Below are 26,707 nucleotides of genomic sequence, written 5' to 3' on the forward strand. Positions count from 1 at the left end.
ACAATTTTAAGAAATAGTCACCCTAGGTTTAAGATTAAAATCTACACAAATCTTTGTACACAAATAAAGGACAATATTTTCTACCCTAACAAACAATTCTCTTGACTACTTATACAGACCACATTTTAACTATAAACTTTCCTAATTTCAGTTTTATGATAATGATGATACAGCATAAAAATAGTTCCCCAAGGTGCATTTAACTTACACAAGTGCGTGTTAACAAAATGCAAGCTGTGTTTCAGCTTATGTACTTTGAATTGTTTACATTCTTTTTGGGAACAAAGTAATTTAAATGTAGCTGGACATACTCATAGAATTCTCTGCTGATAACCTGTTGGGTAAGTTTCTAAAGTTGTTTCACTTGTGGATTCAGTTTACTAATCAAGAAAGCAAGGATGTTAAGTAGGTAACAGATGGAAAACCGACTGCTTTGGAGCAGACTGGAGTATAGATTTTGGCCTTCCTGCATACTGGATGGATGAATGCAGGAATTACATTTAATATGTTTGGGTTGTATTTCTATATTCTAATGCCACAGAAGTCACCACGCTGCCATGCTGCTTAGTTCTCTTCAGTGTAAGGTTTGTGTCTGAGTGTGGTCTTCAGTTTTGAAGGCAGCAGGAGCTGAGGCAGTGGTGCTGACATCCGTCCTGTGAGGAGGCAGGCTGCTCTAACATTAGGCTGGGCGGCCGAAACATCAGAAACTCAGTTTCTCCTACTTTAGAGGTCAGAGTCCAGATTGGACTAGCTGGTATCATTTGTGGTAAGACCTCTTCCTGGGTGTGTGTTAGATAGTTGTGCTGTAAGCTCCCTGGTGTTTGTTCTCACAGGGCACTAACTTTTTCATCAGGACCGCCCTCCCTCCTCAGCTTCGTTCCAAGTTGTGGTCTCCTAAAGGTTCAGCCTCCATGTACAAAGGACAGATTTAGGGGGACAAATTTCTGTCTCTACAGGCAAAATATGGGCAAGAAAAGAAAGCTACATAGGCGTGGCAGGAGATGTCTAAGCTAGTATTTAGAGACCTGCTAGCTGAAGCCTGGTTTACTGGCGTTAGTGCTGCCAGATTTTTTCATTCCACAGAGCACTGTGTTCCAGAAAATGTCTGGAACCGTGTATGTAATATATTTGTTCAACCAACATTTATTAAAAATGTTTTAAGTGCATGTGAGATGCTCACTGGTTAAGATGCTTTTTGGCATGTCGACGATCTGAGTTCAGTATGTGGAACTCATACAGTGGAGAGAGAGGATTTCTGTAAGTGGTCCATGCTTCTAATTTACAAAATAAATAAGTGTAAAAAAAGTTTAAAAATAGGTTCATAATTAAAAATTGCAAAAACTTAATGGAAATAAAGGATGAAACTTTTCAAGTAAAATGGTTCTACTGGAAGTCTCACCAAATTGCTGTTTCATGGTAAGGTGAAAACTGGGAATAGCGTGTTTTTGTTATATAGACCAACTTTAAAGTTTTGTAATTGCATTGATAAAGGAATCTTTTTGGAGCTTTTACAAAAACTTACCTTGAGCAAGTCTTCTCACAAAGAAAACATTATCCTTTCCAACCATCTGGTATAGGTGACATCTTGTTTGTTAAGATACCTAAAATGCTTTGCTTATGATTGAAATATTCCCATTTCAACCTTTTAAGACCTTGCTATAGCTAGTGTAAGCCCTGTGGGCCTTGAGTCTGAAGTTCATCATTAGTATAGATTTACCTTCCACCTTTGGAGAGCAACCAAAGGCAACAGCAGTAACTTCCAATGTTTTGGGAGTTTCTTGGACAGTCCTGAACAGCAGCTCAAAAGATAACTTCTCCCGCTCGGTCTTAGAGCTTTGGCTCTTGAGGGGAACAAAAATTATTACCATAAAAACTGATAGGAACTGTGAAATGATCAGTGGGTAAGGATGCCTGTTGCCAAGCCTGATGGCCTGAGTTTGATCTCCAGACCCGCATGGTAAAAGAACTGGCTTCCAGAAGTTGTTCTCTGACCCCTCCCCCACCAAGTAAATAAATGTAAAAACCCAACTAAGTGAGAAAGGCATTCTTAGTAATGGTTGAATCATAAAAATTGCAGTTATAGAATTGGAGTTTTGTCACTAGACAGTCTTTATGCAGTTACTGCATGAAATGGGCAGCAGTAACTACACGAGTTTTCTAGCCGAAGAAGGAGGTGACTTGGAAGCATGATGGGCTGCTATACTGAGCATGCCCTTCTGCAGCAGGGTCCAGCCTGGGTGGGGCCCAGATTGCTCATTAAGCTGTGGAGCTGGGTTTCCACCAGCTTCCCACAGTCTGCCAATGACAGGAAGCAGGAGACAGCCGCTGGATGTGCCTAGATGCTGTTTGTGTATGTACATCCGAGAGAGTGCTGTGGGAGCAGCTGGGTTTTGTGATACACGCTGACTTGTTTCTACTTGTGAGAGAAGTTGTGAGAGTGCAATTAGGTATGGGGGGGGGGGCTGAAAAATGTGGACTGTGCTAGTGTACCGAGTAGGTGGCACTTGGCTGTGTATACTCTTTGGGAAAGAAATGCTGTGTTGTGTTTGCTGTAAGCCCCTTTAAAAATGAGTGAAAGTGTATGTGTATGTTGTGCGTGACCGACAGCATATATATGTGTATTTATTTTGGTGGCCAAAATTTTGTTTTACTGGTTATTTGCTAGGCAAATATTGAATGTGTGTGGGTTATCTTTAACACAAATAGCTTCATTGCTCTGAGAGCAGTGGAGCTAGTTGATTTTATAGATTTGTCCTCCTGCCTCCCCACTGACTTTCACAGCCCCAGATTGAGAAACCAAATGAAGGTGAATTATTTTCCAACACTCTGTGTAGTCAGTGGTCTGGTGCACAGTTATTTTTTAGCACATTAAAAGGCGAAAATTTCAGTGTAGTAATTGATTTATAGAATTTTTTTTACCCTAATACAACTAGCTAAAAGGAGTTGTTCTTTAGCTCTTAGAGATGTAAATTCCCACAGTGTTAGAGTTGTAGGTATACAGTTGTCAAAACTGTGTGCTGTTTACGTGATAGTGTGCTCTATTTATTTCTTAGTATCTAATTTTGTCATAGTGAGGAAATGTGAAAATTCATTCTGTTGCTTAGATTCTGACATTCATCTGGGATTGAAAAAATTGTTTTTTTTTCTTTAAATAATTTACCTCATCTAGTAATCTTTCTTTAAAAATGAAGAAGAAAAATCTCAAACTGGTTTTTGTTTAGTTTTGCCACGTCCTAACAATAGAAAGTGAACCCCCATGACTGGCAGGTGATCCCTGTGTTCTGGTTACCACAGGGACTCCCCTGCCGTATGGAGGAAGGGGCTAGGGGTGAGTGCCTGTGAGCTTAAGCTGCAGCATTCCCGGGCTTACAGAGAAGAGGATTTGAAAGCAGGCCCCAGCTTGGTGGACTTGTCATAGTCTGGGGCATTGATTGACTCTGACAAGCTTTTGTCTTATGACCCATTAAAATGCAGCGTCTGCAGCCTGTGTGTTTATCCGTGCAGTTAACCTTGGTGGATTTGTCTTTAGCTTATTTGGGAAGCGCCTCCGGAAACACTCTAGCAGGAGTGTTTTGTAGCACAGGACTTAGAGTTTATTTGCATCCGTGTAGGTGACTGGTTGTTGAACACCACTTGGTTGGCCCCGCACCCTGTGGAAGGTGGCTGGGATGAGCTTAGGAAAAGGACACTTTTTTCATGTTAGGTGCTAGGATCCAGAGAGATGATGGTTTGGGCCCTGCTCTGCTTGAGCCTGATTTTGATGTCACTCGGAGACACATTGTGTATTTTTCTTTTCTGTAGAGTATTATATGATGAGGATCTACTAAGTGCTCCCTAGATACTAGGAATAACATAGAAGTATTGTTGAGAAGCCACCGGATGTGTGACACTGCACTGGGAACATGATGCTTTACTCATCTCACAAAAATGTCCCTCTTTCTGGAGCGTAGAGGCACATGTGGGCCAGGAAGGGGGTGTGGACAGGAAACATCTCTGTGCTCATGAGGCCAGTTTGTTGCTGCTCTCCCTACAAAGGAAGAGGAAGCTGCTGAATGTGCTTGGAAGTGCTTACATGTGAGCATCCTACACATTCCCTTTCCCTTTAAAAAATGTTCTCTGCTTTGAGAGAACAGGTTAGTGCTCTGTCTTCCTTCCCTCAGCAGAGAAGAGCTGCAATCTTTCGTGGCTTCCCTGCACTACAGGCTATGATTAAAGACATGTTTCAGCTCAGTCCTTAGGTAAAGGGTAAAGGACCAAGCAGGGCTTTCTCAGAAGCTCTAGCCTTCTGTCTTTCTAAACACACAACTGAGAATACTCTTTACTTTTATTACATTTATCTAAGTGTGTATAAGGTGTGTGTCTATGCGTGCTGTGCCAAGGTGCATGGGTGGAGGCTAGAGGCAGTGTCCTTTCAGCACAGGGGTCCTCGGATCAGACACATATTGCAGGCTTGGGGGCAGGAGCTTTTACCCACCGAGCCGGCTTGAAGGGCCATGAGGAATACTTCTTCAGAAGTACTACTAGTCTACACACAGGTTTTCGACTAGGTAAGCAGTCTGTGCAGGATGAGGTTGGTATGCGGAGTATTTCAAATAGACTAGCCGAAATGAGTTACTTTGCTCAACTCCATTCGCCAGGAAATCAATTTCATGCCTGTGAGTTGGAGCAGCCTGGAATTTGTCTGTGCTCAGGCAGTTGGTTGGTGTGACTGGAGTTGTGTGATAGGGCAGGATGGCTCTGCTGCCCTCTCAGTGTACAGATCTTACGCAGTGTGGAAGGACTTCACCTTGTTGGAACTTCGGCTCAGGAAGGGCTCTTTTCTCTTGCATTGCACCTTTCTTACATCTCACTGCCTAGTGCCAGCTACCGTTTCTCACAGTCTGTTACTCTTCTAGTTTCTTTCTAGTTTGTTCCATAATATACAAGTAGATATGTATGTGCACATAACATTTATTTCTTTCATGTACTGTGCTTGCAACCTAAAAGGTAGCCTAGCGGGACTGTTAATTTGAAATACGCATTTGGGATTGTGATAGTTTTCTGTTTCTTAAGATAGGTTTCACTGGTAGCTCTGGCTGTCCTGGAATTCACTGTGTAGACTAGGCTGGCGTCAAACTCACAGAGACATACCTGTATCGACCTCCCAAGTGCTGCAATCAAGGGCGTGTATCACCAAGTTCAGCCCCACCCCCAAGATACAGCTACTGACAAACTGACATTCATGGTGTGTCTACCAAACACTCTTCAGTAACAGCTGTGTGGGAAAGTGTCTGCATCAGTAGCTGTGCTCTGTGATCATGTGATAAGGGTGCCTCCATTCTAAATCCGTAACTGTATTTCCCTTTTCTTTTTAAATACTGTTTCCTTCTCTAGCCAGAAGAGAGTTAGCTGACCCCTGCCTTAGCTTCCTTCTGTTGAGGCCACAGACTAGCACCTGTTGGGTGCATTTCTTTTACTAGGAATTCAAGGAACTGCGTTTTTTGTTTCAGCTCTGTGATCATCCTGTAGCCATGTCAACTTTTTAATGCCATTTGAATGCCTTTGGCAACAGTTGCATCCACAGTAGAGTATGTTACCTTATGTCACAGAAAAGGGACCAGACTGGTTCTGGCATGCATGGGGGATGGCCATCTTTCCTGTAACTTCCCTGTAACTTCTGTTTGTGTTCTGTATCCTGAGCCAAGTTCTCCTTAGGCTGTCTCCTTTGTGGATTCCAGGTGGTTATACCATTGCTACAGTGTTCAGAGGCGGTGAAGTCGACTACCTCTGTAGAGGAAGAAATCTCTTCCTGGAAACTCATCAGCTGATGAATGCATGTCTTTTTGACAAGAAAGGGGAAATGTCAAGATTGCTCTAGACCATCAGAACCTACATTGGGATTTAGCCTGGATCATTCTCTGTGCATACATGAGGAAGGGGAGAAAACTAAGCAAAATGTGGGCTTTGTTAAAAAGGAGAAAAAGCAGAGGAGATGCATACCTGCACTGGAACTAGCAAACAACTGCTTTGTGGTCCATATCTTTTCAGTGTGGGGGCTTAATTTCAAGCAGATGTTAGTTTACATCTTTATAGAAATAGTATGTCATTATGAGTTTTAAATTAATGTCATTGAATAGATGCCATATACTGGCCAGTCCCTTCTTTGAAAAGTATTTGTGCTTGGTGGATAGAGAGCACAGCACTTCTAGATCATCTCATCCTTAAGAGAAACAAACCTGCAGAGACTCCCTCCCTTCTTCCTCTCCTCCCTTGTGCTCAGCACTCTCTCCTCTGAATTGTCTACATCAGTCCTTGCAGTCCATTCCATCTGCTTGTTTTTATTACCTCTCCTTCCTCTTGAGGCTTTTTATCTTCCCTTTCCTCTCTCACCATTTCCTCCCATCTGTCTTCCTCTTTAATGTCTTATATAGTTGAGAAGCATCACCCTGTTATTCTTCAGTAGAACTAGGTAGCTGCTGGCTCATTTCTGTACTTGTTTTCTCACAGTTGATGCTCTAATGGAAGATTGTGGGTATTAAGAGAATCTTCCCTTTGGCCGTTGGCTCTTTGGAGAAATGAAAAAGTGAGCAGTTGTGGATATTAGCAAGATCCTCTACTTATCTAGTACCCTGTCACGAAAATGGTAGATGAATTTTGTTAGCTGAAGAAAACAGATGAATTAGAACTGTCCACACATTGACAATATATTTTTATGTTCATGGCTATTATATGTAGCAAGAACAGTCTTATTTCTGTGTTTCTCAGAGTTGAATCAAAAAAAAAATTCTTAGCCTCTCACCACCAGTTTTGAAGTTTAAAAATATATATTTTCCCTCTTTGTTAATCTTGGCTCCTTAAATACTTGGTTCTGTCCTGCTAAGAGAAATGGCTGCTTATGATCTTCGCACAAGAAGGGAACCACTCTTGCAGGCCCACTCTCCCAGTTTCCTGCTTAAGGGTTGCATGTCACCGCTATGGTTGTAAGAAACACCTGGAGCTACCATTAGCACAGACCTTTACGTGAGATTCTTCCTGAGTGTGTCCAGCTGTATGGCTGTCTGTTTTGCATAGTATTGATGGTTGTAAGAGCCTGTGTTATAAGCAGCGGAATTATAGTAGGTCGTTTAAGCCAGTGTAGCTACAGCACCTTTGCATAAATGCCTTTTTTAAAAACACAGGACATAAAGAGTGGTTTTCCTTAGTATCATCATCTACTAAACACTCTGGCCTTCCCTTGATAGATTTCCACGTGATTGCTTGTTCAGTGATGCACGCATGCTTCTTCTGAAGCTGTCACAGTAACAAACACTTTCGTCAGCCCTGTTGGAGAATGCCAGTGTGGTAATTGTGTCAAAGCCAAATGCTTCTCTAATGGGCTCCTTGTTCACAGCCTTGGGTTTTTGTTTTTTGTTTTTTTTTTTGGTTTTTGATTAGAAAAAAATCTTTACTTAGTATATTATATAACTATACTACTAATTGGGTAATTCTAATTAAAGATTAATGAGCATTGCTATAGTTTGAGGAACATTAGTTCTGGTTTTGCCTTTGCCCATTTAGCTTTGTTGTCTTGGGCAAATCTAGCTTGCTGAGTCTTTTCCCTTGCTGATAAAGTGAGGATATCAGACTAGATTTTTGTTTTTTTCTTCTCTGGTTTTTTGAGACAGGGTTTCTCTGTGTAGTCCTGGCTGTCCTGGAGCTTACTCTATAGATCAGGTGGGCCTTACACTCAGAGATCCACCTGCCTCTGCCTCCTGAGTGTGGGGATCAAACGTGTGCGCTACCACCACCTGGTTTACACTAGAAAATTTAACAATGCCCAGAAAGTAGTATTTACTGAATGGTGTTTGCCACCCTTTAAAAGACAAGCCTAGATGCTACCGCTATAAATGAAAGCCCTGCCTTCATGGCCCTTTCACTTTAGTGGGAAATGCAACCCTGACTTAGTTTTTTTGGAAGTATACCACACAGCCCTGAGCTTCCTTTTTTCTGGGTGGTGCAGTTAAAGGCCTGTCCACATCTGAATGCTGTAAGCCACAAGCGTGGCAATTATGGCGAATGCATGTGCTGTAATCATGTCCTCCTGATGGTAGTGATTTGTTTCAGAAACCATCTTACAAACAAAGAAGGTAGTGTTAGGTTTGAGCTCTTGGGACTATGTTAAGAATATGGTTGTTTACATAGACTTACGCCCACCTTTATTGTTGCCTCTTCACAGCTCCATAAGCTATTTTTACTATTTGTTTTTCTATAACATCACATTGAATGAGTGACACTGGGCAGCCCATGGCTGTGAGTTCGGTGGTCTCTGCTGCAGTTGGTGAGGCTCAGCCTGTGCTTGGCTCACCTGTGCTCTTTATTTTCGTATTTACAGTTTGTCCTCAACATCTGTCCTTTAGCTTGTGATTACATGATCAACAAGGACCTTCAACTATGACGTGATAATATGTTTGGGTTGGGGAAGAGCTACTTACGGTGAGAATATGCTTTATAATATGTTCTATAATCATTTCCATAAACTAACATGAATTTTTTCTAAGGAGTAAACCAGAAGTTTTCTGACCACTAGGTAATTCATGGATGCTTTGAAGAACAGAAAATGCACACTGCCTGACACAGTGATCTGTCAGTGCTTGTTTTAGTTAGGGTTCTATTGCTGTGAAGAGACACCATGACCACGTCAACTCTTATAAGAAAAATATTTACTTGGAGCTGGCTTACATGGTCAAAGGTTTAGTCCATTATCAGCAAGGTAAGAAACATGGCAGCATGCAGGCAGACACGGTGCTGGAGAAGGAGCCAAGAGTTGTACATGTTGATCTGCAGGCAGAGGAAGGGGACTGTGCCACACGGGGCCTAGCTTGAGCATGGGAGACCTCAAAGCCTGCCCAACAGTGACACGCTTCCTCTCACAAGGTAACACCTACTTCAGCAAGGACACACCACCTAATAGAGCCACTCGCGATGGCCAGGCATTCAAACACATGAACCTATAGGGGCTATACCTGTTCAAACCACCACAGTGATATCTTCTGTGATTAAAATATGAACCACTATTAATTTGTTCACCGTGACAGTGGAAACTTTAGTTTTATGTTTCACTATTTTCTGACTGTTTTGGCCAAATCAGTGTTAGCTGATTGTTCCCCTGTTTCTTGTAGCCAGAGTACTTAGAGAACTGCCAGTTTATCTTGGTTACTTATACAAGTGTGGGGCATCTTTCTTTTAACTACCTAGGTATTTATTTAGCTCTCGGGATGTAATTAGACAGTACATGCCAGAAATCAGCTTTGGTTCCACATGACTAATGTACATAATATTCTTAAGTATGTTTGGAAAAAGACATTTTCTGAACATTATTGACCCAGTTGTATCCTGTTCTTGCTGGTGTGCATTTTGAATTGTAAATACCTAAGAATAGGATGTCACAGTGGGTCAGGTAGTTAACGTGTGCTACTGCTCTCAAAGACATTGTCCTCTGATACTGCATTTCACTGTTTCTTCTGTATCTCTCTGCCTCGTGTGTGGGTGTAGTGAGGGTCCTTTGCAGAGTCCTCTGATACTGAGCAACACCAGTTTCCTAGGTGATACTGGCATCGCGTGTGCTTGCAGCTCTTCATCTGTGTGGCCACAGTTCCCAGATGGTATCCCCCATGCGCATCTAGTCTCTATCAGAGCTTGTTTTCTCTACAGTCACAGCAAATTTAGAGTCTGGGCTAGACCCATCTTCCTGGATCGCCTATTTCCACGAATAGGTTTCCCTAGTCTCCCATAAAGTCCCTAGATTATTTTTCTCTGTTTCCATCGTTAGGATAGCCTCTGCCTTTCCTATGAGATTTATTTCTTACCTTCTTCCTGATGTGCTTTGGCCTTAATAAAGAATATGCCTGGAGTTTTGCAGTCATTTCCCCGATGTCTGTTTCAGTCTGTCACTTTAGACCTTACAGTCAGGTTGGGTTATTGAAACAAGAATCTTATCACATTATTAGTTTAAGCTCTTGAGCTCTAGAAGCAATTAATTTCAGGATGTGTCCATGTAAAAGCATCTATTAGGGCTTTCTTCTGACTAAACAGCATTCTACTATATTGACATAGTATGTTTTAAACTGCCACATGTGTGGTTTGTGAATTTGCTTTAAAACAATTGTATTTTAATATTCCTTTTAAAACAGTTCTTATTTGTACCCTTTAAGAGGCTAGCTGTGACATTTCCCATTGGCTAGGGTGCCAGTGCTCAGAACAGTCTGGGAAAAGGACCCTGAGGTTGGGGAGCCAGGGAGCATGAGCTGGCTCCAGCCCCAGCTGCTGTCTTTGTGGGTGAGGCCTGCTGTGCTTGAGCAGACCCTCTCTGCTTGTTTTAAAATTTGGGCTGGCAGTTATTTTTAGATTTAACCTGTTTTGTTTCATTAGTTGTGATGGAGTTAGTCATTAGCTATAGTTTTTCACATTCTATAATATCTTTATTATTATTATTATTATTATTATTATATATTTTTAATTAGTTACACTTTATTCATTTTGTATCCCCCCCATAGGCCCCTCCCTCCTCTCCTCCCGATCCCACCCTCCCTCCTCTTTCTGCATGCATGCCACTCCCCAAGTCCACTGATAGGGGAGGTTCTCCTCTCTTTTCTGATCTATAATATCTTTATGTAAGTTTGTATTAGGACCTTTCCTTAGCTTACACCATACCTCATACACACACACACACACACACACACATGTTTGAGATTGGGTAGGGTGAAGGCTTGGAGTTTTAATTTTGGCTTTAATCATTTTTCCAGAAGCTGAACTTTTGGAATAGTGCTGGAAAATCAGAATTTAATATTGGAAAGCAATATAATAATATAGTTTTGTTTAAGTAAGTTTTTATTGTTCTTAAACACCCAGATATATTTCTTTTTTTTTTTTTTTTTAGTTTTTTGAAACAGGGTTTCTCTGTGTAGCCATGACTGTCCTGGACTCTCTTTGTAGACCAAGATAGCCTCGAACTCATAGAAATCATCTTGCCTTTGCCTCCCCGAGTGCTGGCGTTAAGGGTGTGCACCACAGTACCTGGCTAATACTTAAAATTTCTTACAGATTTTGGGTTTAATGTGTGAAATTGTAGTGAAATGTGTCTCAGTGCTTGGTGATATTGCTAACAGTGTTTCCTTAGTAAAGAAGAAAGCTGGAAGTAAAACAGACCCATAAACATTGGACTTTCTGTGTCAATTATTCTATAGCTAGTTGGAATCAAAATAAAAGTAATCACTCTCTCTTGGGTCTGGGTGATTGCTTTCCAACTGTCCAGAGTGTATGCCATTGTGACACTGCTGGTTCTGTGACTCAGAGTTCTCACAGAGCAGTCTTCTTGTGCCTTCTGTTTTAACACTGCCTTGTTCCTGTTTCTCTGTTCAGTTTCTCTTCCTACTCCATTTCACCCTTTCCATCACCTTGCCGCCAGATTGAAAGTGGGAAAGTTTCTAAACTATTATCTTGTGGTTTTCCTTTTGTAGTATAAGCTGTAGCCATGACTACTGAAGTTGGCTCTGCATCTGAAGTGAAGAAGGACTCTGACCAGGCAGGAGCAGATGTACCCAAGGAGAAAGCGAAAGAGGCAGAGGACGAGCAGAATCCGTTATCTGAGCCAGAGGAGGAGAAAGGTTCCCAGCCAGCTCCTGCAGTGGAAAGCCAACGCAGTCCCCACCGCCGGAAAAGAGAGAAGACACCATCCGAGAGCAGGGGCATCTCTCGATTCATACCCCCTTGGCTGAAGAAGCAGAAGTCTTATAACTTGGTAGTAGCCAAAGACGGAGGAGATAAAAAGGAGCCTACCCAAGCTGATGTGGAAGAACAGGTCTTGGAAAAGGAGGATTCGCTTCCCAAGGAAGAGAATCGGGCCAAGGGTGATGCAGAAGAGATGGCTCAGAGAAAGCACTTTGAGGTCAAGGTGGAGGTCAGGGAAGAAAAGCCTTCCTTGAAAAGCAGTGCTGAGACCCAGGTAAGTGGGAGAAGACTAGGAACGAGAGTATAGTCTCACAGGGAAAGGGGTTGCCTTGCTTTCCACTGTTTCCCATTTCTGTATCGAGATACAACCTCAGCCTGATGTATCTTGAGTCCAGAACCGTTTCTTGCACCTCAGTCTTCCTGTGAGTCTTTTTAAACAAAACCACCACCTCAGCAACAGAAGGCACACAACCCTCTCAGCCCGCTCAGAAGCACCTGGTCTGGTAAGGCTGAGCAGGCAGGCAGACCTCTCACCTCTTCTGTTAAGCTAATGCCCTTTTATCTGTCTTTTCTTTAGTCAAGTAGTGTTAAGTGAACAGTGGATTGTGTGTGTTTTGTTTGCTTGTGGAAGCCTAGGTTTTGCTGTGGCTTAAGGTTTTAGAAATTTTGTTATTTCAGTGCTTTTAAAAGTATAGGTGGCTGCTGGAATATAGTTTCTTTTATTCATTTAATGCCTAAATCACTAACCTACCAAAATGAAGAATGAAAAAATACCCTTTCTTACGTCATGTTTCAATCTTACAAAGCTTGTTTAAAGCTACTAGATTGAAAACCATAATTCTCATAAAAGATCTTCCTGGGGCCTGTAGATGTGGCTGGAGCACTTGCCACCACATTCAAAGCCCTGGGTACAGTACTGGTTCTACAGAGAAAGGTAGATTGTGATCACTTTTTTCTTGTTGATGTTGTCTTCTACAAGTCGGTTAATGTGGATGCATTTATTTATTTGGGCAGCCTGCTGAAGAAGTAAGGAGGGACAAAGAGGAAGAGAAGATACAGGACGCGCAGGAGGAGGCGCAGGAAGAGACGCAGGAAGGAGAGGCGGCAAAGAGGGAGACCAAGGAGGTGCAGACAAGTGAGCTGAAAGCAGAGGTGGCCTCTCAGAAAGCTACCAAGAAGACCAAGACTGTCCTGGCCAAAGTGACCCTCCTAGATGGCACCGAATACAGCTGTGACCTAGAGGTGAGGCAGGGACTGAGCCAACGGTCTGTTGATGGGCGGGTTACAAGCAGCGTGCTCTCCTGGTTGCATGGCACCGTGAATGTCTCATTTTACCAAGTTCCTCTGGGCCAATTTATTGCAGTTTTGTCTTCAAAACATTAAGAGCCATGAGTGAAGAAAGAGGCTCATCGTTCCCATTTCAAACAGCAGTACTCCACTCTGGGGCAGGCAGGGACGGAGTTCCGCTGTGTGCATCCACCCTCGCATGGACTATGTCTGTTCTGAAGGGTCAGCTTTGACCATCACCTCTAGAGGATATCGTGAGAAGTGACGGTTGTAAGTTGGTTTTTAGACTAAGGAAGTTTCAGCAGTAAGCCTTTATTCTGCGTAAGAGAATGCTAGAAACCTAGGTCATTACTTTTGTATCGTTTGGTGAAAAGATGCCCGTGATTGGTAAGATGGGCAGTTGCCCTCACTGCCATTGTAGTGTAGTCTCTCAAAGCACCGGCTTCTCAGGGCTCTGTGCTAGCCTTTCTTTCAGTGACTCTTACTCACATGACGCACACCGATGGTTAATGGCACTGATCCGTGTTGAAGTACTTTGAGTGGATGGTCATGTATCAGGTGGGACTCCATTCTCAGCGTCACAGTGGGAGGGGAACCGTCAGGTGGTACAAGCGCCAGGCCTGCTGCTATGGCACCTTGGCACTAGAGCTCGTGACCTGCAGACATCCCACAGGTCATCTGTCTTTCTTACTCACTTTAAATGCAGACTAAGCTTTCCTAAGTCTGCTAGTAACGATTTAAAAAATTATGCCAAATCCCTGGTACTCTTTTTTTTTTTTTTTTTTTTTTTTTGAGACAGTTTCTTTGTGTGTAGCTCTGGCTGTTCTAGAACTTACTCTGGAGAGCAGGCTGGCCTCAAGCTCATAGATACCCGCCCGCCTCTCCCTCCCAAGTGCTGAGATTAAAGGCGTGTTCCATCACCATTCCTTGCACTTTTGTTTGAAGTTTGGTCAGAACAGCTGTGGCTATCTAGTAGAACATCACTTTTATTATATTTGAGTATATTATATTGCCAGGCAAGGATACTCAGTGAGCACTTGTAATTATTTTCTCATCTTTGTATAAACTGTCTAGACCTTCCACCCATGCATGTATAATTGTTCTGGCACTTGAGGCATTTCAAAAATAGAGTAACAAAGAATTAAAAATCCCTGTCTTAGTTGGTGTTTTAACAAAATACTTTGAAGAGTAGAGTCCAGAGGTTCTCAACTTGTGGGTTGTGACTCCTTGGTGGTTTGTGTGGGGTCACAAATCCTACATGAGATATTTACTTTATGATTCATAACAGTGGCAAAGTAGCAATGAAATAATTGTATGGTTGGGGCCATCACACATGAGGAAGTCTGTTGAAGGGTGGCAGCATCGGGAAGGTTGAGAGCCCCTGGAATAGACTGAGAGGTACATGATCAAGGAGTTCAGTGTGTTTCCTAGATGGCGCCTTTCTGTTGACCCCGCATGTGCTGCAGGGAGTGAAACTGTTCCCACATGATCAGAGGTAGCTCACAGCTCCCTTAACGTTGTGTGAGTGTGTACTAAGGTCAGTTATGAAGGTGGAAGCCTCATGAGTTCTTCAGAGGCTCCACCTCTTAATACCACCACTCTGATGTGGCTAGAGATAGACTTAGCCAGCAAGCCCATGGCCAACATCAGAGTAAACAGAGAGAAACAAAAGCATGTCTACTAAAGTAAAGAACAAAACAAGCATGTCCACTTTCTCCATACCTCTTCATTATCATACTTGAAGTCTTATCTAGGGCAGTAAGGCAACTGAAGGAGATCAAAATGCAAACAGGAATGGAAGAAGTCAGTTTCCTTATTTGCTAGAGATATGATTGCATACATAAACTATAGTGGACTCTCTCGGACCAGCCACTGGTAGAAATAATGACACAGAAGTTTTTAGTATTTTTAAAGTTTAGGCCTTTTAGTCTCCCAGCTGACCATCTCGCTAATCCTGGCACTACTTCCTGCCACGTGGCTAGCTCTACCTCTTTGCTCCTGTTCATGTCCATCTGCTCACCTCCATGGCCACTAGCGAATCTTCCACATTTTCTTCTTCTCCTGGAGCCTCTCTCTCTTTTGGAAGTTCTACCTTCTACTTTCTGACTAGCTATTGTCAGCAAGTGAGGAAGGATGAATATTTACAAAATATAACACTGGTGATGAGCCATAGGATCAACAATACAACGATCTGGCTTGTACTCAGCTCTCTGCCGGTTTAATAGTCAAGTGTGGAATATTCAGAGACACAACTTCAATGTACCCCAACAATAAATGACCCTAAAACCCGTACCAGGAAACTGTGTAGCAGATAAGCACTTCAGCAAAGTATTAGGACACAGAATCAACACTTCTTTTCTTTTTCTTTATAGTTTTCTTGCAAATTTACATTATTTCCCCCCCAAAACCAACAACTAAGTTTTGTTTCCTGTTTCTTTTTATTTTCCCCACCCAGTTTCTGTGTTTTTGTAATTCCTCAAGTTTAATACTTAGTAATAATAGTTTTTGGCTCTTAATCATATCTTTTAGTGTTTTTCATATCACAGTTTATTTTGACTTTGGAATTTTCACAGGTAAGATTTAAAGTTTCAGTGTGTGAGTATACACATGGATGTGCTGTGAGAAGATAATTTTCTTTTTTCAGAATCCCAGCTTCTTGTTACACTCTGCTCAGAATGTGGTCTAGAATGGATCCTGCTGTATTTAAGACTCACTTAAAGCAGGATAGCTAGTCAGCACAGTTCCCTTTGAGGTTGGTATGTGTGGCTCCTCCTCCTCCTCCTCTTCTTCTTCTTCTTTTTCTTTTTCTTCTTCTTCTTCTTCTTCTTCTTCTTCTTCTTCTTCTTCTTCTTCTTCTTCTTCCTCCTCCTCCTCCTCCTCCTCCTCCTCTTCCTCTTCCTCCTCCTCCTCCTCCTCCTCCTCCTCCTCCTCTTCTTCTTCTTCTTCTTCATATAGAGTTTTAGATCTGTCCTTGATCCGATGAATTACATCTCTTTCATGTTATACTGTTTGACTGCTTTGACTTTTGATTCTGAAATGTGTTACAACGATTCTGTAATGGTCACTTTAGTAATTTGCCTTAGTATTCCTATAAATTTATTATTTTCTAAAAACTTAGGCTAGATTATCAACTGTTTAGAATTGCATATTGTTGCATGATTTTCCTTATTGCTGCATATACCTTAAATCCGTTTTATTAGATAGTAATATCACTACAATCGCTTTGGTTAGTAATTGTCTGGCCCTCCTCCTGCCATTTCTTTTAAGATAGAAGAGACTTGTCTTTAAATTAGTCTAGCTTTGAACTAGAGAATCAGCATCCTAGTTTAGATGTGTGTGGCTCTATTCTACCATCTAAGTTTGGGTTATGTCTTTGTTTACTTGCTTCCTCTTTTATTGCTCTTCTCTTGGAATTTGTCTGTCTTAGAGACAACACTGATGGAAGTTTGCTCCTGTGTGCTTATTTCCCTCTGTCTTGTTAGTGTATTTATTAGATCTCCGATCTCATTTTTAGTAATACTGCAAAGCAAGTGTATCTGGTCGTTTTCTATGATTGATTCTGTTGCTCATAGGGCATGAGTTTGTTGTATTTTCCAAAGCAGAGCTGAGATAGTACCAAAGGTGAAAAGCTGCAATGGGGAAATCTGATTCTTGTAATTTTATGGGAGTATTAATTTATAGCTTTTCTTTAATGTGGATTGTTTAAGAACACACTTTGAGGCCAGTTGATCTTAAGCCAGAATTATAGCAGTTGTGTTGAGTGCATGTCTAATTCTTTTCAGGTACAAAAGCAAAAGGGAACTGGGTAGACACTCCTGGTACTCTCCTGCAGTAGAGGTCCTGCACCCGCAGCCTGCTTGAGCTCTGAGAAGGGATTTAAACCTGAACATAGGGTAATTCCTCTCCTCCCAGCAGAAGCTGCAGTAGTGCAGAGGTTAGGCACTGTTTTCCCTCTAATTAATGTCTCTGTCATCTAAATTTTCTTCTCACCGTGGTTCTCTGGTTGCGTGGTCACATGAATCTGGCTCTGTGTCTCCACAGAGCTGCTCTGTCTGCCTCAGGAGTGGCACATGGGCTGCTGGGGCCTGGCTGGCTGCATGCTTCCTGTCTGATGCTGGACCGATGCTGCTCATCTGCGTTTCTGCAGATCCACCCGGAACTTAGTGTCTGGGTGTTATTTGAGGAAGTATGTGTGGGAAACTGTAGCTATTCATGAACTTTTGAGCATTTGAGAAAGGCACTTACATACTTTTTTTTTTTTTTTTTTTTTTGGCTTGGGAGAACTGTCAGTAAAAGTTATCTCTCTCTCATGGTTTTTTATTTGTCTATGTACTTGTGTCTAATTTTCAGCCTTCCTTAGGTTATATGACATGAGCAGTAAAGAGGGCCTAATGATTTTCATTTAGGGCACTCACAGTCGTAGAGGGGAGCCATTAGCAAACTGACCACTAGCTAGGTATGGTGGCACATGCCTTTCATCCCAGGAAGAGGCAAGCAGATCTCTTTGAGTTTGAGGCAGGCCTGGTCTACAGAGTGAGTTTTAGCACAGCCAGGAGTACACAGAGAAACCCTATCTTGAAAAACAAACAATAATAAGAAAAATTAAGAAAATAAAAAAATAAAATAAAAAAGAAAAACAAACAAACAAAAAAACACACAAAAAAACAGACACAAAGGAAATCGGCCACTATAGGAAGTCATGAGAAGATGGCCATAGATTCACAGGGTCTTTATAGAATAGAGTGAGGTTTTGGAAGACTTCAGATACATATAAGATTAAAACTGACCCCCAGAGCCAAGGAGCTAAGAATCTAACAAAACCGAGATGCCACCTACAATTTGAAACTGTTAGCTGTGCTGCTGCAGTTGACGGGTGGGGTGTTAAACCTCACTGCTTTGGTTAGTTACACATTGATCATCTATGCAGGTGACAGTTTTATATAATTTATTTAAAACATTGGTCAGCAAATTCCTGTTTGTATTATCTATCTTTTTGTCAATAAAGGACCCACCTTTAGCTATGTGATGCTATATATTATTGAATGTCTTTTTCATGTTAGGATACATAATTCTGCAAGATTTTTTTTTTGTCCTATGTAAATGTCATGTCTGCTACTCAGATCTCTCTACATAGATAGAATTACCATTCAGGATCTGTCTAATGCATTCATATACATACTACATATTATATATTAGTTTACTAGTTTATAAATGTATATAATGTAGATATTTCTAAACTTGTCAGCATCCACTCTTTACGCATACAAAGACTATTTTTTTTTTGGACATGGGCTTAGCTAGGGCTTAGTAAGTTACCAAGGATGGCCTTGAATGCCTGATCTGAAGATGTTCTCCTTCTTCAGCCTTCCCCAGTAGCTGGGACTGTGGACAGACATGTGACTTCCCCTTACTTTTTTTGGCTTCCTGTTTCAAAATTCTTTTTCTCTAGGGAACCCCTGAACCTGTTCGTTCTGCTCCAGAGTCTCAGGAACTAGATAAAGACAACTGCTGAGTAAACTGGTTTTCAAACACTTGTGTCACCTTTGAAGTTGGCGTTCTTTCCAGAAAGGAGAAGCAGGTTAAGATTGATAGATAAAAGAGCGCCTTACCCTTGTGCCCGCCTCCCAGCAGCTGGGGTGACAAGCAAAGATCCAACAGCAGTGCTGTGCTCTAGAGATGGCTCCAGTTAAGCTTAAACAGTCCTGTGGGAACGGCTGGCCTGTCGTGCTGTCTCTGGCTTATGAAGTAATAGCTTATGGCTATGGCATGCATTTCCTTTATCTAAAGCCTAGTATATTTTCCTGTCTTTGTTTCAGATCATTAACTACCTTTTCTTCATTGTCCATGAAAATTGCTATTTATATTTTATTCTAATTTGTCATCATCTGTTGGTAAATTGAATTATACACATAGGTATTTTAAATCTTACTTTTGGGGATTATTATTATTACTGTTATTATTATTACTGTTATTTTTTGAGAAAGAGTCTCAGTGTCTGTAGCCCTGGCTGGCCTGGAACTCTCAGTGGAGAGCAGCTTTCAGAGCTCTTCCTGCCTCTGCTCCTGAGTGCTGAAGGTGTGTACCGCCATAGCCAAGGAGGAGTATTTTAGTTTTAAATGAAGGTCATGCCAGCTTTTCTCTCATTCTGTTATTTAAGTGATGTATGATGGCCTAGCTTGCTGCCAGAGCTTAAGTTGTAAACTTTAGGGTCATGGATTCTGCATGCTGGCCCCAGACATTTGGTTAGGACTCCTGTGACACCACTGTAGAAGTCATTTCACACTTGGTGTGCTAAAACAGCGGGCTCTTTCCTCTAAGGAAAAATAGAGTTAAGGTTTATTTGAAGTCCTGGGTAGAGCCAGGAGATTTATGTTTACTTTTCTGTTGATTCGTTGTATGTCTTGAGCAAGTGACTTCCTGCCCTTTCTTCTATTCTCAGATTGCAAAGTAAGAATGAAAGTATTTGCTTCCTTTATTTCTAGGATTGAGCTGGATTTTCTAGAGCTTCTCTGTATGTATTTTTTAAAGCTGGGAAGGAAATATGGAATTTTGGGAGGCTTTGGAAGTGTGAGTACATGTGCATTCTCAGTAAAGCCTTACATTTTCCTCCGGCATCTGCAAGTTTGTCCCACGTGTTGACTTTGAGAATTGAAGGCATTGTTTTAGCCCACACAGGAATGTCACAACCATTTTTCTTAGTAATGAATAAGGCAGTCAGAATGCAGGCTCTGAGCAGCAGTGTTCTGGTAACAGTGTTCATCAGAAGGCAGATGTGTCAAGGGCCCCAGGCCTTCTCTGTACTGCTTTTGAGTTTCAGAAATCCAAGTTGGTATCCTTGCTTTTTCCTGTGGTGTGTGTTTGTATCTACTTTTGCCTCCCCAGGTTTGTTTTCAGTCTACAGTTGTGACCCTTATAGGTAGAACAGTTAAGTGATTTCAGTTATCTACATACTTTTGGAGGATCTAGAAGTTATGATACTTTAGAAAATCCCACATGGGAGAGATGTGTGTATTTGGAGTTGAGAATAACTTCAGTGCAAATTAAAAATTCCAGTGACTAGATCCAAATATAATGTCTGATCAACTTCCCATTTATTTCTTTTGTGTGTGTGTGTGTGTGTGTGTGTGTGTGTGTATGTTTTCAGGTGATAATTGTGTCCAAGGGCTTGATTTTTTTAAAGTGGGAAAAGGGTGCCGTGGGAACAGTAGAGGTTTTCAGTCCCTCTTGAAGAAGTCAGAGAACTTAGAGTCTTGGGAGCTGACCTAGACCATGAAGCTACTTCCTAGCTGGTCACTCAGGGCTGTGACATGTGACCCCAGGCTCCCTTCCTTTCCCTGACATGCAAAACATTCTCCCCCTGCACAGCCCTGAGTTGTCGGCTCGCTGTCAGTTTTTGGTCATGTAACCTGTCTTTTGTGTTCCTCAGCTACCTGGTTCCTCTCTGGTCTGTAATGTCTGGTTCATATCCAGCTCTCAATCTTGTCTCGTCCTCTGAGCTTATTTATGCTGTCACTGTGTTTGTTCATCATGCACTGCCTTGTAAGACTCTCCTGTGTTGTTGAACAGGTGCTAAGTACTTGTCAGTTTGGTAAAAATGCTTTTATCACTTCTTTACCCGAAACTTTCCCTACGGAGTGTTAATGTAACACTTTGCCTAAGTCAGTTCTAGAAAGTAATTATTTCCATTTATTTTGTTGTACATATACATATGTAAAAAACATTGAGACAGGGTTTCTCTGTGTAGTTTGGCTGTCTTGAAACTCCCTCTGCCTCTGTGGACAAGGCTGGCCTTGAACTCAGATCTCTGCCTTCCTTTGCCTCTAGAGTGCTGGGACTACAGGGGTGCGCCACCACGCTCTGCTACATTTATATACTTTTTATCCTTTTTTCCTAGGGTGTCTTGAGAGCATTTGCTGAATTACGTTTCTAATTTTATTTTTTCTTTTGTCCCTCACTGCAGCTTTTTAATGCTTAGCAACGGTTGGCTAACTTGTAGAAATACTTCAAGGCTTTAATGAATGAAAACAGTTCATTATATTTTAACAAAAGGTTGTTAAAGTCCAGAGGTGAACCCCCAGGAATGCGCAGCCTGGAGGGAAAGGTGGGAGTCTTCCCCTTTCTTGATGCAGTAAACTGCCGACGGGGTTGGGCTTGCCACGGTAAAAGTCAGCAATGTCTTACTCTGACGTCTTAATAATGTCTTCTCTTGAAAGGGTGGCTTTCAATTCTGAGTAGTCATGAAATTCTGTAATATCCTTTCTACTTTTTGTTTTAAAATATAGGAGGATTTGTGGGTACCTGCCGTACACTGCTTATCTTACTGATCCTTTCTCCCAGAGAGTCCTTGGCAGTTACCACTCAGTAGCTCTGCGCTGTACCCACCTGTTGGTACTAAGTGAAAAAAAGAAATAGAAAAGGAGGACATGGCAGCTCCTAGGTATGGTGGAGAAGCTTTATTGTAGATGTGAAGGAGAGCATAGCCAGTAGGGGATTATTCCAGCCATGCCCTGTAACTAACTGGTAGAGACCGAGGGATTCTGGGAGAAGCTGGAGGCCAGCTCCACCTCGATATGTTAAACAGGTAACTCAGTCAGCCATTTGTCCCAGGGTTGGGACCTGACTGAAAGCAGAGCAGGAACTAGAAGAACTATTTAAGTTATGATGGGAAAGCTGAAGTTCAGAATAAAATTGGTGAAAGTCTGCATAGGTATGTTTTTCTCATCATTAATGGAGGAATTAAGCAAATTTAAATTTGAAAAAAACCTAGATATCCCTCAACGAAGAGTGGATAAAGAAACTGTATTCCATTTTTCAGAATGGAATGCTACTCAGCCATTAAAAGCAAGGAAAGCATGAAATTTGCAGACAAATGGAAAGAACTAGAAAAGATCATCCTGAGTGAGGTAAAACAGACCCATAAAGATACACATGTTGTATGTTCACTTATAAGTGGGTTTTAGTTGTATAGTACAGGATAAACATACTACAATGCACAGACCCCAAGAAGATAAGCCCGATGGGCATCCTAGGCTTCATGTGGGCTCACTAGTGAGGCCCATCAGGGGAGTGGGCTATGTTGCCTGCTTTTTGGTCACTTCCTCCTGATGGGATTTTCCTACCAGGACACAGGGGAGGAAGACAACTCAGTCCTCATGTGAATAAATGAACTAGGGTGTCCGGGTAGGGGTCTCTCCTATTTTGAAGAAGTGGGGGATGGGGGACACAGGAGGAGAAGAGGAGGGAGGGGTGTATGACTGAGATGTAAATTGCATTAATTAATTTAAAAAATTTAAATTCTTGAGCTGAGACTATCAAACAAACACCAACACCACCAACAAAAACCCAGATTTTTGTCAAGGTTTAAAGATGAAATGGTGTGATGTAATCTTCCATGAAATAGCAAAGTGTGTTAGAAAGATATGCTTCCTTTTAAGTTATGTAAAAGAAAAGGCATGTTAAGATACCTTAGTACTAACCCCTAATACCGTACACTGTCAGCTTTGTTCACTGGTTTTATGGGCCAGTGTTGCCATTTCTGTGCTTTAACTATGACGACTTGGATCATTCAAAGTCAGTGACTGTATTACTACTGTACATCAGGGATAAGCTCGCTCTCCACTACGGTAATCCTCTTGAGAGGTACTTTACTCTCTTGCAAGGAAAGAAATACAGACTCCACCCCCTAACTTTGGGGTCTGTTTTCTGAAGTTTCGCTGTGAATTTCATTCTGTCTTCTGGTACACGCATGGGGCAGGGGTACTCTGTGTGGTGGTGGCAGCTGAGAGAGCATGTGTGTATGCATTCTCATACATAGCTACTAAAATATATGTAATAGTTTTTCTAGGGATTAGAGCTGAATGTGTGTTTTCCATTCTAAATCTTAGTTTATGTAAAAAATTTTTCTATAATGAGTATTTTTTATCACTGGATTAAAATAAGCTTGTGGAGTCTTTGAATATAACATGTCCTAAAGTTAGTTTTTGAAATTATTATCTCTTAAGACTTTTAATTAGTTCTGGCAGTCTTATGACTTCTATTTTGACACTATTGGTGGTTTTTCTTAAAGATTTTTATAAGTGTTGATGTTCTTTTATTATTTCTTCATGCAAGTGTCTAGCTAATCCACTTTATTTTACATACATATTTAATTGGATAAAATGGAGGTTTTGTCAGAGGAGATAGAAGTATAGAAATACTATTCTGTTTAAAAATTTTTTTTTTTAGAATCTGATTGTTCCTAGTTTTGACTTCTAAAATCTCCACAAATGCCCAGAGCCACACAACATAAAATCCTTTCCGTAGAATAGCCCAGTATTCATAATGTCGTTCTCATGTGTGCGCTAACTCACCTAGAATCTATAATTCCGTGTTGATGCGGTAGTAATATTACTACACTGGTCGCTTTGAGAATGACAACAATGGGGAAAAGTCCACGTACGTTCAGTCAGATGTAATTTTTTTTTTCTCTCTCTCCAAATAGAACATTTCTAGAGGCATCCCCACTGGGAAGAATTTTTGAGTACTTGAAATAACCTTTTCAAAGTTAGTTTTCATCATCAGGAAACCATAAATGACATATTTACCTGTAGAATTATGTTCTGATTATATGCAGAAAGGTCAGTGGCTCTGGTTTCTTTTTGCCAGAAGTTGAATGAACTTTGGAAACAGATTTGTGGACAGGTGACTCATTTGTAGGGAAAGAATTCCAACCATCACGACTGTAGGCTGAGGGGCCCCTTTCCTCCTGCATACGGCTTAGCTGATTTCCTCTGCCCCGCCACAGTGCATGGCTTCTGTTGGCTCTGTGCACACCTTTGTTCCTTGGCCTTTTATATTTGCACAGTGTAGTTTGGAGCAAGTGCAGAATGCGTAGCTCTCAGGCAGTGATGTATGGATTGCATTGTGCACTTCCCAACACTGGCTTCTTGGCACACAATGGGGCACTGTGGAGGGGCCTACATGAGACAGTGGTGCTGTGTGGTGCCCCTGCGATCTGCTGGGTAAGCATCAGCCCGAATTCCTCCAAGTTGTGAGGCCTCCAGAAATGTCATATTTTGGCTTCGGTAATGAATGCCACAAATAACAGCACAGATACAGGAGACTTTGCTCAGTGTCTCACATTTCAGTCTGCTTTTCTTCAGCTGGGATTTGCTTTTTTTTTTTTTTGAGAAACTTCTCATAAGCTAGTCTGCTAGTCCTTGAGCAAAATATTTTGGAAAACTCATCTAAATTATTTTACTTTTTCCATCTCCTTTGCATATCTCTAATATATTATGCAGCCTCTACCAAAACAAACAAATAAACAAAACCAAAAAAGATCTGGGTTGATGAGACGGCTCAACCAATACGGTGTAAGCAGGAGGACTCCCTCGCATTCACTTACAAGGCCCTTGTGGAGGCAGCCTGCCTGACAGGGCTGCGAAACAGGCAGGGATCCCTTGGGCGTGCTGGCCGCCAGGTTAGCCGAGCCAGGGAGCTTCAGATTCAGTCAGAGACCTCATCTTCAACAACAAGAAAGACGAGGAAGACACCCAGAGTTGAGCCCTGGCGTGCACTTACGCGCACCCCTCCCACCGCAGGCACACACACCTTTTTCATGTACACTTACGCGGGTAAACTTATACAGGACAGGCCCTCCGTACAGAGGCATAAAATGTCTGAGTGCCACCGGGAAAGTAGAGCGGTTCTCTCCCCGTGCCTCTCGGGCTATGAGAGGCATATGGGGGAAGTAGACTGTTAGCTTGTTGGAATTTGATATAAAAACTAAAATTTCTTTTTTAAAATGTGCCTGGCTAGTTTTATGAACCTTTTTCGTGACAGTACTCGGGCTTGAACCTAGAACCTCGTGTATGCTAGACAAGGTCTACCACTGAGGTGGTATAGATGTGGGTGTGGCCTGCTGTCAGGACAGATGCAGAGCCATTTGCTGTGTAGTTCTCCAAAGGCTTCCGGAGATGCTCTCCTTGACTAAGGAAAAGTTGTGTAGGTTTGTAGCCGACTTCTCCCAAAGTCTTTTTGGCAGTGTGTGTTTGCTTCAGTTCTTTGGATGTCTGTGGGCTGATAGTCATGAATGAGGAGGACCCAGGAAACTGCCTGTCAGCCAGAAAGACTGAATTCTAGACTCAACGCTGCCAGGGTTTTGGCCTGCATTGATACCGTGAGTCATTCTGTCCAATAATGTCCTACTGGTTTTTAATTCAGTGAAGTTCTGCCGCAGGAGGCATTGAGGCAAGATACACTCTAAACCCAGGCACTGAAATTCCTAAGTATGGAAGGGAGGGAAAGAGTGGGTATGAGAGATATAAAATAAAGTTCTTAAGGATGAAAGTCTAAATATTGGGAGATTGGAAGAGTTTTGACAGGAGACAAAAATTGAGAGATTTGTTTAGAAGCAGAAGCAGAGTTTCGACCCTTGGAAATAAGTAGAAAAGGCTGGAGAAATGCTCAGTGGGAACCTGTTGCCAAGCCTGGACCACCTCAGCTCAGTCTACAGAGCTGTTCTTGGATCTCTTTGTGTGCTTTGTGGTACACACAAAAACCCATACAAATAAATGGTTTTCTTTTAAAAAATCAAGATAAATGATTTGAGGGTTCTCTTTTTTCTGGGACAGTTCCCTCCATATTTATACACGTGTGTATACATATGCATGCATTTTTTTAATTTTGAAAAAAACAAATATATAATTTTCTCACTTCCATTTTCTTCCTTGGAAATGAAAGTGTACCTTCATTTCCTGCAGTACCTTCCATTTCCATCAAGGATGAGCCCTTGGTTGGCCATCCAAGTGGACTGAAATCATTTATGTATAAGCAGCACATAAGTGGACTTGGAAGGATGCACACACAAACTGCTATTTTTGCTACAAGCTGTAAAGCAGATGTCTTTCATTTTGCTTGGCTGGCCAATATTCATTTGTTGTTCTTTCATCAAACAGAACTGTAATTGTTTATAAGAAAACAAAACTTGTGGCTAGACATAGTTTTGCATGCCTATAGTCTAGCACTCAGGAAGCTGGGGCAAGAGGATTTCAAGTTTGAGGCCAGCCTAGCCTGCATTCTAATATTGTAGCCCAGACAAAGAAAAAACTGTCTCCCCAGAGAGAAGGTGTAAGTGTTACAGTTACAGATATTCCTCATTAATTCTTTAAAAGAGATTCAGAAAAGCAGACAGGAAAACTGAGTCGTTTCAACTTCCTGTAACTTCAAAAGAGGTTGAATTAAGTAACTGAAGCTTTTGAATCATATTTAACACCAAGTTATGTATTTATTTATTTTTTAGAATCAGCTCACAAGGATCCTCTAAGGCCTTCTGTGAATGCACGAAATACCTCAGATATTTTATTAAAAATGTCACACACCTAATTTCTCTTCTTACCATCTTCTAGTGCTGATCAGTAAGGCATTGTTTTTCTTTCTATTCATTTTCTGTCCTCCAACTGAATAAAAATTTCTAGACTCTTTGTATTTCATTCATCATTGTTTCTCTGCTGTCTCAGTGCAGGAACCAACACCTGCTATTGCAGTGTCAGTGTATTCAGCCGTCCAGCTTGGCAAGCCCCACAGTCATCTGCACAGGGACAGTACCTAGCATCATCATGAATGCCTGTCTGTTATCAGATGGCTCCCTTTACATCTTCCTATGTCCTGCAGTGACTCTGAGCAGAAATTCACTGTACCAGGCTTACTAAACACCACAAGTGAAAAACAAGACCTCAAATATCTGTATTCTCCACTT

General features: G+C 41.6%; 1 protein-coding gene across 22 annotated transcripts in view; it reads left to right on the forward strand.

The window, feature by feature from the left end:
- Epb41l2 (erythrocyte membrane protein band 4.1 like 2) overlaps positions 1–26,707 on the forward strand; it is a 154,326-nt gene that overhangs the window by 64,267 nt on the left and 63,352 nt on the right. For 21 of the 22 annotated variants that reach the window (XR_009587921.1, XM_060373254.1, XM_060373258.1 and 18 more), the window contains 2 exons: positions 11,475–11,959; positions 12,700–12,927. Coding sequence is in view for 21 of the 22 variants with exons in the window: in XM_060373254.1 (XP_060229237.1) it covers positions 11,489–11,959; positions 12,700–12,927 (699 nt within the window). In the remaining variant the exon portion in view is untranslated. Of the gene's footprint in view, positions 1–2,253; positions 2,351–11,474; positions 11,960–12,699; positions 12,928–26,707 lie in introns of those variants that run through there. The other variant, XM_060373257.1, reaches the window with a different exon arrangement.

The sequence above is a fragment of the Meriones unguiculatus genome, chromosome 20 (genome assembly GCF_030254825.1).
Source record: "Meriones unguiculatus strain TT.TT164.6M chromosome 20, Bangor_MerUng_6.1, whole genome shotgun sequence".
Taxonomy (NCBI): Eukaryota; Metazoa; Chordata; class Mammalia; order Rodentia; family Muridae; genus Meriones; species Meriones unguiculatus.